This window comes from Schistocerca cancellata, chromosome 7 (genome assembly GCF_023864275.1).
Source record: "Schistocerca cancellata isolate TAMUIC-IGC-003103 chromosome 7, iqSchCanc2.1, whole genome shotgun sequence".
Lineage (NCBI taxonomy): Eukaryota > Metazoa > Arthropoda > Insecta > Orthoptera > Acrididae > Schistocerca > Schistocerca cancellata.
The window spans coordinates 2151585-2166845 of record NC_064632.1 but is presented as its reverse complement, the minus strand read 5'-3'; the positions used below and the strand labels follow the sequence as shown (position 1 = coordinate 2166845).

General features: G+C 41.7%; 1 protein-coding gene across 1 annotated transcript in view; it reads left to right on the top strand.

The window, feature by feature from the left end:
- Positions 1-3563: 3563 nt before the first annotated feature.
- Positions 3564-15261, top strand: part of LOC126092464 (ARL14 effector protein) — a 70485-nt gene continuing 58787 nt past the window's right edge. Inside the window, exon 1 of the mRNA XM_049908069.1 lies at positions 3564-3723. Within this exon, the coding sequence (XP_049764026.1) occupies positions 3625-3723 (99 nt within the window). The 5' untranslated portion in view covers positions 3564-3624. The remainder of the gene's footprint in view (positions 3724-15261) is intronic.

Sequence of the window (15261 nt, the reverse complement as noted above, 5' to 3'; positions counted from 1 at the left end):
ATACTCCAGAACTCACACACAGTTCTATTCAGTGTACACAATGGCCCCTATCATTCATACAAGAATCGAAGACAAGAGCATAATATGATACAATTTATCCGGTCTTTTTCATTGACCAACACAGATAAAGTAAAGAAGGTTCGATATCATTATCTTTAGTTCTCTATAAATACTTTTTTTTTCTTCCAAACGTTAATGTTCGTTGCGCAAAACATATTTCACTTTAACACTTCTAGCGTCACAGGACGAATTATTCATCAGAATGCAATAACTCCATTTGTTTTATTTTTTAACAAATATATGTGGCATTCTGCCACACTATGACTATTTTTGCCATAAGAATAATGGCCAATATTGGGGATATAGTCTTGTAAGTAAACATATTTTGCATATTTTCATTCACTGATGTCTTCAGGGATAATATCCTTCAGTAATTGCTCACATAGGCAAAAAATGTTCATTCCACAAAACAAGTATTTAGAATTGTGTGTGGAGTTCTACTTGCTCTTTAAGTAGTTGGGAATATTAACCACAGTCTTATTCAGTTATGAAATTTGCTATCAACAGTCAGTCTGAGATCAACAGACATATTCACAAGAAAGACATTAAAAGGAAAAATGATCTGCCTTACCCATTAAGGAATCCAACTTTGGCGCAGAAACTGGCAAAAATACAGAACTATAGAACTCTTTGATAACTTATCATTGGAAATAAAATATCTGCATGATAGCAGTGTTTTCCTCTACATCTGCATCTATATTCTGCAAACCACCTTGAGATGCATGGCAGAGGGTACAGCTCACTGTACCAGTTGATAGGGTTTCCTCCAGTTCCATTTACATATTGAACACAGGAAGCACGATTATTTGAATGCCTCTGTTCATGCAGTAACTATTCTAATCTTATCCTCACAATCCCTGTGTGAATGGTACATAAGAGGTTGTAGTATATTCCTACCTTGAGTAGTCTTTTAAAGCCAGTTCTTGAAACTTTGTTAATTGACTTTCTCAGGATAGTTTATATCTGTCTTCAAGAATCTTCCAGTTCAGTACCTTCAGTATCTCTGTGCCACTTTCCAATTGATTAAACAAAGCTATGACCATTTGAGCTGCTCTTCTCTGTATGTGTTCAATATCTCCTGTTAGTCCTATTTGGTGCAGGTCCCACATACTTGAGCAGCATTCTAGAATCAGTCACACGAGTGATTTGTAAGCAATATCTTTTGTAGACTGAGTGCACTTTCCCAGTAATCTACTAATAAACAGAAGTCTATCACCTGCTTTACCCAAGACTGAGCCTACGAGAGCATTCCATTCATATCCCTACAAAGTGTTACACCCAAGTACTTGTATGAGGTGGCCGAGTCCAACTGCGACTCGTTGACATTATATTCACAGGATACGACGATTTTTCATTTCGTGAAGCATAAAATTTTACAGTTCTGAACATTTAAAGCAAGTTGCTAATCTCTGCACCACTTTGAAATCTTATCAAGGTCTGACTGAATATTTATGCAGCTTCTTTTAGAGAGCACTTCATTACAGATAACTGCATCATCTGCAAAAACCCTGAATTTACTATTATTTCATCTGGAAGGTCATTAATATACAACATGAACAAAATGGATCCCAACACACTTCCCTGGGGCACACTCAAAGTTACTTCTATATCTTCAAATGTAGATTAAAGAAGTTTCTTCTTAACAGCTCCTTCTGTACCATAGCAAATTCTTCAAGTAATTAGTAATTTTTAAAGAAAAATCATGTAATTGGTTGACATGTAGCAATGTAAATATTATATTTTATTTTTGGTTGCATATATAAGTGTTTCATTTGTTCTGTTGACATGTACCACATAATAATTTTTATTGCAAATCTGATCCATGGAACAAATAACCATTTACTGTGAAGAACTCATGTACAGAGTAATTGAAATATGCCACAAGGGGACAATATGTCCTGGATTTGTGAATGCTTGGGATTCATATGTATTTTTTATAAGTTCTGCTGAGTTTTACTGAAAATGGAACATGCTGAATAGTGTAAACCATCCTATACACTGTTTAAGGGAGTGTTATCCAAGTGTAAATGGTTTTTCTATCTAGTGTTCACAGAACGAATGTTGTAGTTTCTTCTGAATGACTTAGTGTTGTCAACAAGAAATCTGATGATGGGATATATGTATGGTGAGGGAAAAGTTAAAATTTCAAGACACCTGAACCACTAACTGCACAAAATTCGCTAACTGACCCTGTAGATGAGTCTGACTGCCCATTTCTGGACTAAAAGATTTTTTTTTTGGGTCCACAGAGTTGCCTCAAAATATAACAACATACATGTTTCAGTGCCAGAGATATTGTAGATAATTCTTATAGAGAGGGTAGCTTACAGCTTCTACAGAGTATCTTGAATGTGAATCTGATATATGATAGTTAACATGAGTGACTGTCCACTTTTGTATAGTAAAGTATTGCTTTTACATGAAACTGAATGTCATACATTTTGTTACAGTTAAACATTAATCTATTCTCTGAAAGCCACATACTGCAGTTATTGACTATCTTATTAGATACATTATTTATATTACATTCACAATCTTTCACTACAACACTTGAGTAACATGCAAAGAGAACAATTTTTGTGTCATATTTTATGTTTAGTGGAAGACCATTGATATATATGAAGAAAAGACATGGGCCCAGATCAAAACTTTTGTTGTGTCCTCCCTCTTTACAAGACCCTAGTCGTATTCAGACCTCTTCCCTATTTGTTGACAATGGAGGACAATCATCTACTTTCTACTTTATAGATACAAAGTGAACAACTGTTGAGTTTTTCCCTATCCCCATGTTGTTCAAACTCATCCAAAAATATTTTATGGTTCACACAATCAAATGCTTTTAAAATATCAAGTAAAATAACTCTGTCTTCAGCCTATCATTTAGACCTGCTAGTACTTCATACAAAAAATAGTGGCTCATATACAAGAGAATGAATAGCATTTTCTGTGGAAACTTGCTTCCTGAAGCCAAACGGAGTGCCTGACTGCAATTTATGTTTGAAATAAATGGTTTTAGATCCGTCATAATATGCATTAAAAAGTATCTTCCTTATTCCTGACAATGACTAATTTCGGCCATCTAAAGTCCATTTTCAAACCATCCGTATCGTAAGTGTGATAATACAGGCGGAAACCCACGTACAAAAACTGTCCCTGTAGTGATCAAAGCGCCTCTGTAGGACAGACATGGGACACCTTAATATCATGGGCAGTTTTCTTCAATCATCCTTGGTAATTTTTTTGTTCGAGGTCTGAAGATTGCTCATGAGCTGAAACAAGTTGTCAGTAAATATGTTTTTACGATTGTGAACTAGAATTTTTAATCCATACATTTCAACATAACAGATCGCTTGTCACCCTATTTAACAATGTCAAAAAATAATACAAAACTAAACTATAGACTTTGTGTGGCAGCGGTATAGAGAAACCGGGAATCCCAATGAACAAACGTTTCACAGCATCTCCCTCAACGATGTTAACAATCGATATACGTGAAATTTTAACTCCGAAGAAGTGGTATCGTTGGGAAAAAGGAGCGAGTTCGGATGTTTTGTTGTGAATGCGATGGAAAGATCACTCAGGGCTCTGAGTATTGATTCATGTGAAGACTCCTCTAACTTGAGTGAGGCCAGCAATGAAAACACTACGAAGTCAGCGCAATCGGTAATACTCAGTCAACACATATAAATGTAGCGGCTAGGTGTAAGCATTGTACTTGCAGTGGAGTGTATTCATACGTAGCTTTTTGTTTGAAACGTTCGTACTGTACATTGTGTTGGTATTGTTATTATTGTTGATTGTTTGACAGAATGTAATTCATTCATCGTTTGCATATACGTGCGTAAGTCTTTGATGCTGTAGGTAGCAAAAATGTCGGCGGCAACGCTCGTTTTCGATGTGGCGAGGTTGTCTCTCATTTGCGCAACACACTGCTGCATGTAAATTTTTGGAACGTTATGTGTAAGAAGTGACGAACACCGTCAAATGATGATACGGAACACTGTCTATTAAAGAGTTAATTACTTTATGTGAAATTGATACGAGCGTCTTTAGTTTGAGTGTACGGTGTTGTTTATCATGTGACGTTTGCTACATTCATGGTCTTGTATTCGGTCTACAGAAGCATAGAATAGCAATAAATGCAGTGAAACGCAGCCGTCGGAAAAAGCAGCTCAGATTAAAAGTTGCATTTTGAAGTTTCGTACCTTGTATGACAATATGTGGTTCCCCATTAACGTATGGTAGGCTACATGCGGTAAACTACAAAAATTGGTACAGATATAATTTAATCATTTTTCGTACAGCATTGTGAAAGAAAAGAAATTATTTAGTATCAGAGTTCGGAGTCGCTAGTGAAAAGTTTTGTAATATCGATGTAAGTTAGTGTTAGTAAAATTGGATGTGCAGCACCTATTTGTAGTTAAGTTGCACGAAATCACTCTTTCTCACTAGAAGTTTTTTAGCGTACACAAAAGAGTTGTTTTCAGTTTCTTCTGAAACATTTTACAATGAAATACATGTAATTGTTACAGACACAACTAACTTTTTTAAAGTTCTCTTTTCATATATTCTTATTTGACCCTCTGCCACAAAATCTTATGGAAGCTTACAAATCTTTTGTCTTCTGTTGCTAAAAAGAGTTTCAGTGTATGTTTGTTAATCATTTTTAGAGGACACAAAACACTATATCAGAGTCTGTTTCTTGATGCCTTCTATGATTAAATGTGATTGACATCACCTTCACTGTTACTTTTATGAGATGTCACGTTGACACAATAAAGATGTTGCCAGAATCTCACACAATTGAACCTGTTGTGCCATTCTCACTATGATGTTTCTATCATGTCTGCAATTAGATTAGATTAGATTTACTGTCATTCCAATTGATCCGTAGTGAGAAGATCCTCCAGGATGTGGAACATGTCAGAAAAACAATAATACACGACAAATATTTACAACTAAAACAAATAAGCTAATGTACCATTCCACAAGTCCCAAGTGGAATGATCGTCATTTTTTAATGAACACTAAGTCATTTTACAAATACTAATGCACTGAATTTAAAATAAAAAAGTTTTTTATTTATTTATAAGGTAATAAACATGTAATACAACTACTGTAATACTTATTTACAATGAACACATTACTGCACTGAAATTGTGCAGAAGTTATGTTGTAGCCTACTTATATACAAATCAGTTGGTTTTACAAAGAAATTCATCAATGGAGTAGAAGGAGTTGGCCACCAATAAATCCTTTAGGCTCCTCTTAAATGAATTTCATTGGTTGTTAAGCTTTTTATGGCTGCTGGCAAGTTATTGAAAATGTGTATTCCTGAATAATGCACACCTTTTTGTACAAGACTAAGTGACTTTAAATCCTTGTGAAAATTATTCTTATTTCTAGTATTGATTCCATGAATTGAGCTGTTGGTTTGAAAAAGTGATATATTTTTAATGACAAATTTCATTAAGGAATAAATATATTGGGAAGCAGTAGTTAGTATCCCTAGTTCCCTAAACAGGCTTCTGCAGGATGTTTTTGAGTTCACACCACATATAACTTACTGCACGTTTTTGTGCCCGGAAAACTTTAGCTTGGCTTGATGAATTACCCCAAAAAATAATCCCATATGACATTATGGAATGAAAGTAAGCATAGTATGCCAGCTTTTTCATTTTTATATCCCATATGTCTGACAAAATTCGCATTGCAAACAGAGATTTGTTAAGACGCTTCAGCAGTTCTGTGGTGTGCTCCTCCGAGTCGAATTTATTATCAAGCTGTAATCCCAAGAATTTAACACTGTCCACTTCTTCTATCTTCTTGTCATCATATGTTAGACATATACTCTTGGGACACCCCTTACAAGTTCTGAACTGCATGTAGTGTGTTTTTTCAAAGTTTAGTGACAAAGAATTGGCTAGGAACCAGTGATGAATGTCCACAAATATTTTATTGGCTGATCTTTCTAAGACTACACTTGATTTGCTATTTATTGCAATGTTTGTATTGTCGGCAAACAAAACAAACTTCGCAACTGGTAATGTTACTGATGAAAGGCTGTTTATGCTGATGTAATAAGCTGGAATTGTTTTTTGATTTCTTTCTCAAACTGAAGGTTTGTCTCAGTTCTAACCTCTCTTAAAATTTGCTTTCTTTCTGTCCTCCCTACCCTAAAAAAGGGTCTTTTCTGAATCCTATAACCACTAGTATTCATTCATGACAGTGCCCCCCCCCCCCCCCTTTAATTTTCCTGCTATTCCCCCAGCCAATTTACCCTTCCCCTTCCTGTTGAGGTGAAGGCCATGCCTAATATAATGCCACCTACTGAGAGAATCAACATGAACACACCAATGTGTGACCTCGCACCCGACATGAGCAGCCGTTCCAGCTCCAAATTAACTCTCTTGACAGAAGAGTTCAAATGAGGTCGGTCATGGCGCCCAAGAACAGATACAAACTCAACACTAGTATGCTTCGCTGCTGATGCAATCTTCGTCAGGTCACACTCTATACTGTACCCAGGATCTCTGTCAATACTGTTACCTGCCCCACCCACTATAACCACGGTGTCATCCTTAGTGAAATCTTTGCAAAGTGATCCTAAATCCTCTGTTACCTGCTCCAGACCAGCACTAGGTTTAAAAAAATTGGTGACCTGGTATTCTGATCCTAGTTCCTCCTGCAAAAGTTGGCCAACACCTCTTCCATGAGAACTACCTAACAACAACACTTTCTTTCTCTTTACTGATTTCCCTACATTCTTACTTTTCAATTTGCTGCTGAAAGTTTGTTGTGCCCTGTCTACACCTGCAACTGCTTGAGGCTCACCAGCTTCTAACTGAAGCAACAGGTCAAATCTATTTTCCACATTCACCATAAAGCTGTCGGACAAAGTTCTAGGCCTGTTCCGCCTGTTGCCACTTCCCACCTCTCTTTACCCTTCTCCCTCCTTAACCTGTCAAGATCTCCCCTGGCCTTGTCTAACTCAGCCTGAAGGGCGGCAGTTTTCCCCTCCTGTTCTAGTATCTTCCTATCTCTACTACAAATCCTACAAAACCACTGATGAGTCTCATTTACTTCCCCTATTCCCACGCCACTACAGTCACCCACATGGAAAAAACTACAGCACCCATCACACCAAAGCCCCGACCTAACAATTCTACGGCAAGTCGAGCACTTTTCGCTCATGATAAACGTAATAGTTTATTAAGAATAAGTCAGTTAAAAAACAGATAAATATGAAAATATGGTTACACAAATTTGGCCTACACGCAACTGTGTGTAAACAAAAACAAAAGTGCAAAGTTTCTGAAACAACAACTTAAACTTTATGCTACTTTCCGGAAATGCTAGTTAAATAATGAAGAGGTAAGCTAAGTTAAGTTGCTGGAGAGAGCAAGGAACAACTAAAAGAAATTCTATAGATTTGCTGCAGCAGAACGTAAACAGAAAATACGACTGTACGGTCTTTTCGTGTTTTCTGCTATATTACGTAAAGAAAAATGAAACCTTTAATGGTGCACTTAAACGGCACACTAATACACCTATTTACCACATAATCAGTACTAATTTATAATCTAAAATGACTTATCTTTACGAGAACACCAAAACTCGCGCTAGTCGCCTGGCTGCAGGGCTGCCAATGGTACCAATGATGTCATAGGATCACCAACCAGTCTTATTTGATAGTCTACTCAATTTATATGGTTGTAGGGCTATTACAGTGTTCAACCAACTGATTAATCTTCAAGTATCTGTCAACATTTAGTTTTATGTCTTTTACATTGAATGCCATATTGACATTTTTCTGTAGTGGTGGAAACTACTTGTTGGAGTGATGCTGCCGTACTGCATTGTTTCTATGTAAGTTTTTAAAGTCAGCAGCAGAGCTGATACAGGTTCCGCATAAATCATACAATCATTATTATTTGTTGCCAGGAGACAGCATTTACAGCTTGTGATTGGGGGCTAAGGGAAACTGAGCAAATCTGTAACTTCACAACATTGCCTCTCTGCAGAATGTGGTGCTCATTCACCTTAAAAGAACCACATTGTACTAATAAATAAAAGGATAGAAATCTTTTGTAAATAATACTCAAATAAACAGAACAATTAAAAGTGTTGTGGATTGCGATAGCTTTGTGCATTGTTTCAACCCACTTAATTGAAAAACTGTATCTGTTATGCATTTCTGATTATTGCATCATTGAGTAGAATTGATTCTGACCAGACTCTTGTAGTGTGTGTGTGCGCACGCATCAAAGCTAGCCTTATGAAGTGATGTGACAACAATAGTAGAGATATTGAACATTAAGGACAGCAATGTGGTACCTTGGGACTGAACATTTGATGTGGTCACTTTACTCCAAAAATTAATAGTAACAGCAGATTTTCTGCAGATCATGCAGTTATCTGTAATGAAGTACTGTCTGAAAAAAGCCACATAATTATTCAGTTAGATGTTAAGATTTCAAAGTTGTGCAGAGATTGGCATCTTACTTCAAACGTTTGGAAATGAAACATTATGCACTTCAAAAAAATTGAAAAACATTGGGTAGATGTTTGCAAAATGCGGGGTGCTGAGAGGCTATTCCAGGCAGTGTTTTGTGGTATATTTCAACATAAGAAAAAGATAATTTGTAAGTAGACATCAGAACCTAGGCTGAAATCAGACCAGTTATTAAGTACCTGCTTGACTGTTGTCCAAACACACAGGGATGACACTGCTATTGGTGCCCCTGTGCGCCTAGAAGTATGTGTTCATCGTATCTAGAGCCAGAGAACTCCGTGCAACAAATACCCATACCAGGAGGCAATTTGTCATGGCATTGCTCATCAAAAGAGCGCTGGGCTTGAGTGCGTGGCATCAAGATGGACAACTCATAATGAAGAGACCAAAACTATCGCAAGCTGCTAATCATACCCCCCCCCCCCTCCACCGCAGCAGTGTCATTCAAAAGATAAGGCAGTTAAAATGCTGAGAGATATAATCCAAATACATTTTCTCCTGTGGGTACGCCATGGGAGGAAAACACATACATTAATCAAAGAGAAAATATGCTACTTGTTCCAGAACAGATAGTCCTTTTTTTTGGATTAGATTAATACTTGCTCCCGAGATCTTTTCTTAATTTATTTCTAAAAATTCATGCATTGAATAGAAGGTGTTGTCATTCAGAAATTTTTTATTTGTTATTAAATGATATTTGGCTATCTGTCAGTCTTTTGGTGCCCCCAGGGCACTCACCACTCTTTGGCGAGTTCGTTCTTGGTTACCACAACTTTGCAGCAACTTTTCCCTTCCGTGCTGCATGTCTATCCTCCTGCTACTCTTTTTCCACTCCCTTGGGAACATGATACTTTTTGGGAAAGTGTTGTGAATTTTCAGTAGCCTGACATCAGAATACATAATTCCCAGCCCTGGGTCAACAGGTACTGTTGACATGTACCCTCTAATAAAGGCCAGGCCCAGGGATGGATGTTTGCCTATGCTGTTACCCTCCCAAATTTCCAGTTGGTCCCTCTGTCAGGAGTTCGGTAGGTGTGACCTGAGGTGTGAACAATTGGCTAAGGTGGGTGAGTGCTCCCCCTGCAGTTGAAGGGAGCCTGCCACTGGAGATGCTGGCAATCGTGGGGGATTTTCTCGCAATGAGCCAATCGCCTTCTCAGTCTATATGTATGGAATTTAAATGGAATTAGGCTAAAGATTCAGAGACTCTCCCAGCTGTACCTAAGTTCCTCATGGTACAATGGACTTAAGGAGGTCAGTCCTTTGCTACAGTTACTCCATTTAATATTCAGATTGGTGTTGATACAGTTGCCAGTCAAGTGAAATCCCGCTCTCATTTACAAAATGGCACTTTGCTTTTGGAGGAGAATTGTAAGTCTCAAGCAAACAACTGCTTGCAGCTTCACTCCTCCGTGCCTATCCTGTTCATGTTGAGGCCCATAGAATGCTGAATTCTTTGTGTGATGTTATTAACACTAGGCTTCTTGATGGTGTGACCAGGGGAGAAACCCAAACTTGCCTCTCATCAGGGCTCATTGCAGTCCATTGGGTAATGACAAAGGTTGATGTAACCTTGGTGCCTACACACACTCTTTTTCTCACGTTTGATAGGATATTGCTTCCATCAAAAATCAAAGCAGACTATAAAGTCATCACGGTCTGACCAAACATTCCAAACCCAATGGCAACGCTATCAGTATCAGTGTTACAACTACATTTGAATGTCCTGTTGACACGCCCGGGTTCCCGGGTTCGATTCCCGGCGGGGTCAGGGATTTTCTCTGCCTCGTGATGGCTGGGTGTTGTGTGCTGTCCTTAGGTTAGTTAGGTTTAAGTAGTTCTAAGTTCTAGGGGACTTATGACCACAGCAGTTGAGTCCCATAGTGCTCAGAGCCATTTGAACCATTTTTTGTCCTGTTGACTGTGCCATAAGTTACCACACCTTTGCCTGCAATGGCGAAATCACTGCTACAAAACTGGTAGGCCAGAAAGGACAGAAGGAATACTCCCATGAAGACTTTTTACATCCCTCCAGCCAACAATCATCTGAGTCTTCCACTGCCAACTGGAAAGGCTCCAATAAATCAAACAAAGGCAAACGGTCGTCTACTTTTGACTCGATGATCCTCTTCAATGGTGTCCTGCGTGATAGCCCTCACCCAGTCGACCTCTGTTTCACCAATGTACACCGCCAATCGTTACTCTGCCCTGGAATCTGCAGGACTACCCAGGGAAAATGCCACTGCCTCTTTCGACCTCATGGAACAGGATCCTTCAGCCTCTGTACCCTGTAGCATTGAGTCTTCAAAGGTTGGCACTCATCAGCTGCTGAGGTGACAGTCTTCAATTTTTTCCTTCATCCCCTTTTTCCATCATGCCTCTCATCCAGTAAAATGTTCACAGCATTAGATCCCACAAGGAGTGTCCACTTGTTTTCTGCCTCCAGGAAACAAATTTGTGTTCTCACGACCGCTTTAATCTCTCAAATTTCTTTCCGGTCCACTTTGACACCCTCCCACTCAAGAACAAATAGAATGTCCTGGGAGAGTCGTGCTGTTCATCCGCAATGACATTCATAGTCAAACCGGCTGCAAGCTGTTGCAGTCCATATTTTCCTTCTGCTTCACTTTTTCTTTTTGTAGTGTCTACATTCCTCCATCATTTGTTGTCACCAGGGACGAGTTCCTCCAGCTTATTGGTCAACTCCCATACCCCTTTCTGCTGCTTGATGACTTTATTGTATACCATCCCCCAGGGCTCTTCTGGAACCTGTCTGAGAGGTGCCCTCTTGGCTGACTTTCTCAATCAACTCAGCCTCATCTGCCTTTACACTGAAGCATCCACATTCCTTTGACTCTATGCACATATTCCCATTTGGACCTCTCGTTCTGCACTGCACAGCTTGCCTGTCATCTTGAGTGGTCCATTCTCTCTGACACTTAGGCTATCTGTTTGCTGGTCCTACCCCACATACATGTAAACCCAACTAGCAGCTTTCTAATGCTGAATGGAGGTTTTACTCCTCCCTTACAACCTTCACCAAACAACATTTCCTGAGTCATGATGACCAGGTAGAGTACTCCACAAATGTTATCCTTACCTTGCCATGTCACAGTCTCTTGGAGGATTGAGGCATGCCGCAATGCAATTCACCCATGGAGATGTGCTCTCCACATTTTTAACAGTCATCCTATGATGGCAGACCCTATTCGATATAAACAGCTGCATGCGCAGTGTTGTCACATTCTTCAGGACAGCAAGAAAACTATCTCTATTTCATTTACTAGTTCTTTCAACAGTTCCACTCCTTCCATTGTGTGGGCCAACCTCTAGCGGCTCTCTGGGACCAAGGTCCATTCCCCAATTTCCAACCCAACTATAGCAGATGATTTCATATGGACCCAACAGCTTTCTCCAACACCTTAAGCCACTATCTTGCGGAGATTTCAAGCTCCACCACTAGCACCCTGCCTTTTTCCATTGGAAACAAGTGGAGGCAGCTCTGGTGATACCCTTCTCCTCTCAGAATCGTGAATGTGACAGTGCTGCCTATCAAGCTCTCACTTCATCTCGACCTTCCACCCCAGAGACGGACAATTTTCACATTAAAATGTTGCAGTCCCTTTCTCTAACAGGCAAGCACTTTCTCCTTCATATGTACAAGCGCATCTGGGCACATGGCACATTTCCCAGACACTGGCATGAAACCACTATCACCCTACCTAAGCGTAGTAAGGACATAAACATTCCTTCTAGTTACTGCCCCATTTCTCTCACCAGTAAGGTGGTAGAATGTATGACTCATGCCCGTCTGGTATGGTGGCTCGACTCTTGCAATTTACTAACCACTGCACAACATGGTTTCCGGGTGCACCATTCTATAGTTGACCATCCTGTGACTTTGTCGACCCATGTCATGCTGGAAGACCGGTATCCTCCATATGCTCTACACGTGGGGCTTCCGAGGCCGCCTGCCCCATTCCCTTCTGGAATTTTTTAAAGGCAGAGTTTTCAAGGTGCATGTGGGTTCTGCCTCATCAGAGATCTTTATTCAGGAAAATGGCGTGCCACAGGGCTCTGTCCTGAGCGCCGTCCTCTTTGCTGTAGCCATTAACCCTATTATGGCCTGTCTCGTGCCAAGCATCACCCGCTCCCTTTTCATCAATGATTTTGTGATCAGTTGCAGTTCTCCACGGACCTGTCTCCTTTAGCTGGGTCCTCAGCAATGTCTTGATCATCCTTACTCATGGAGCATTGACAAGGGCTTTTGCTGTTCCACTGGCAAACCTGTTTGTCTGAATTTCAGGCAGTGCAGTAGGTTTTTTCCACCATCTTTATATGTTGGGCCTGTTGCTCTTTCATTCGCAGAAACAATGTAACTCGGGCTCATGCTTGAGAGGAAACTGTCTTGGTCCTCCCACATGCCATATTGGCTGCCTGCTGTACCCAGTCCCTCAATGTCGTATGTGTCCTAAGTAATACTTCCAGGGGAGTGAATTGGACCACACTCCTCCTTTTGTACCGCTCCCTTGCCTGTTCAAAACTAGACTTCAGTTGTTTCGTTTATGCATCTGCATGTCTGTCCATCTTATGCCATCTAAATATATTCCATCATCGTTGAATCCATTTGGCCACCAGCACCTTTTATGCTAGCCCGGTTGAGTCCCTATGCAGAAGCAGCTGAACTGTCACTGTCATACTGGTATGGTGGACTTTTATGCCGTTTGTCTGCCATGCCATGCCTGACCACTCATCATACGCTTCCTTCTTTGATAACTCCTTTGGCAACCAGTATGGGGCGCGTCCCTCTACTCTACCTGCTGGAACTCACTTTCGGCTATTGCTCCAGCAGTATAACTTCACACTATCTGCCACTTTCCTGATGGCCCCGCTGCGGGTCCGGGGGTTAGAATATGTCCAAGGTATTCCTGCCCGTCGTAAGAGGCGACTAAAAGGAGTCTCTCACGTTTCGGCCTTTGTGATGGTCCCCCGTCAGGTTCGACCTCCATCTGTCGAAATTTTCCCGAAGAGCAAGCTAATTGGGGAAGGGTGCCTTACATGGTGCATAGTGTGCATCGTGCATTGAAACCTTTAGCCAGCTTTCTCACCGTCTCATTGCAGTCCCGCTCGTTCTCCATCTGTTGGGTGAGGATACATTCATGGGTGTGATTTCCACCATGCACTGTGCAGTGTTGCTTTCTGCTGAGACTATGACCATGGCCTTCATTGCACCTAATATCCAGCACGGTAGCCAGTCCGTTGTGGTGGGGCCGCCATGTACCCTCTTGGTTGTAGCCCCCTGACAACACAGGGATCGCTCTACTGATGCCTGCGCCGTTAACTCCCCACGTATGCCAAGGAGTAGATGCCTATCCTCCTGGGGTATCAGGACTCCCGGCAACGGCCATCCTGCCAGGTGGCCTTTGCTGTGGCTGGGTGGCGCCCGTGGGGAGGGCCCTTGGTTGGAGTAGGTGGCATCAGGGCGGATGACCCGCAATGAAGCGTGGTACATCATCTCTCGCTGGCGGCCAGCCGCCAGCAGTCTCTAAGCGTTCTCGGGCTCAATTTAATGCTCAGAAGTACGATCCGAAAACGTTCCCCTCCCTGGCCACGCCGTGGGAAGAGCGTAAGTCCTAGGATGTCGGTAACAGTTATTCGCCCCGATTCTTAGTTTGCACGAGAGCTGATGGGGAGTCTTTTCTCTCCACAAAGCCTCAGTTCTTCGTCGAGCATTTAGAGGACAAGTTTGGGGAGGTGGAGGGCTTGTCTAAAATGCGCTCTGGCTCAGTACTGATACAAACGGCATCCTCCGCCCAGTCACGCAGGTTACTTGCTTGTGACAGGTTGGGGGATGTTAACGTTACTATTACTCCCCATAAGAGTTTAAATATGGTCCAGGGTGTTATTTTCCATAGGGACCTCCTTTTGCAGTCTGATGACGAGCTGCGCGCCAACTTAGAACGTAGAGGTGTTCATTTCGTCCGACGCGTTCATCGGGGTCCGAGGGACAATCAGGTTGCTACCGGTGCCTTCATCTTGGCCTTCGAGGGTGATACGTTACCGGAAAAGGTCAAGGTGATGGTCTACCGATGTGACGTCAGGCCCTATATTCCTCCCCCGATGCGGTGCTTCAAGTGCTGGAAGTTCGGCCATATGTCTTCCCGCTGCACTTCCAGCCTCACATGTCGAGATTGCGGACGCCCATCTCATCCCGATACTCCATGTGCCCCGCCTCCCATCTGCATCAACTGCGGGGAGCACCATTCACCTTGCTCGCCAGACTGCAGAATATTCCAGAAAGAGCGCAAAATCATATAATATAAGACCCTGGACCGACTGACTTATACTGAGGCCAAACGGAAATACGACCGATTACATCCAGTGAGAATGACAACTTCCTACGCCGCTGCTACAACACCTGTGCTAGCCCCATCAGTTTCGCGCCTTCCGGCCGGATCGACGAGTGGTACAACTCCTCCTGCCCCCTTGCCAGTGGGGGGCTCTACCCACCGGATTGCTCCTGTGCCACCTACCTCAGGAGCAACACCATCCCCCCCATCGGGGACGTCGGTCCCCGCTTCTAAGCCGGAGAAGTGTCCAACTTCTTCGGCTTCTCACGCTCGCAAGGGGTCCCTTGGGTCCCTCCCTTCCCAGGTCTCCACCGGCGGGAAGGCTGACGATCGACA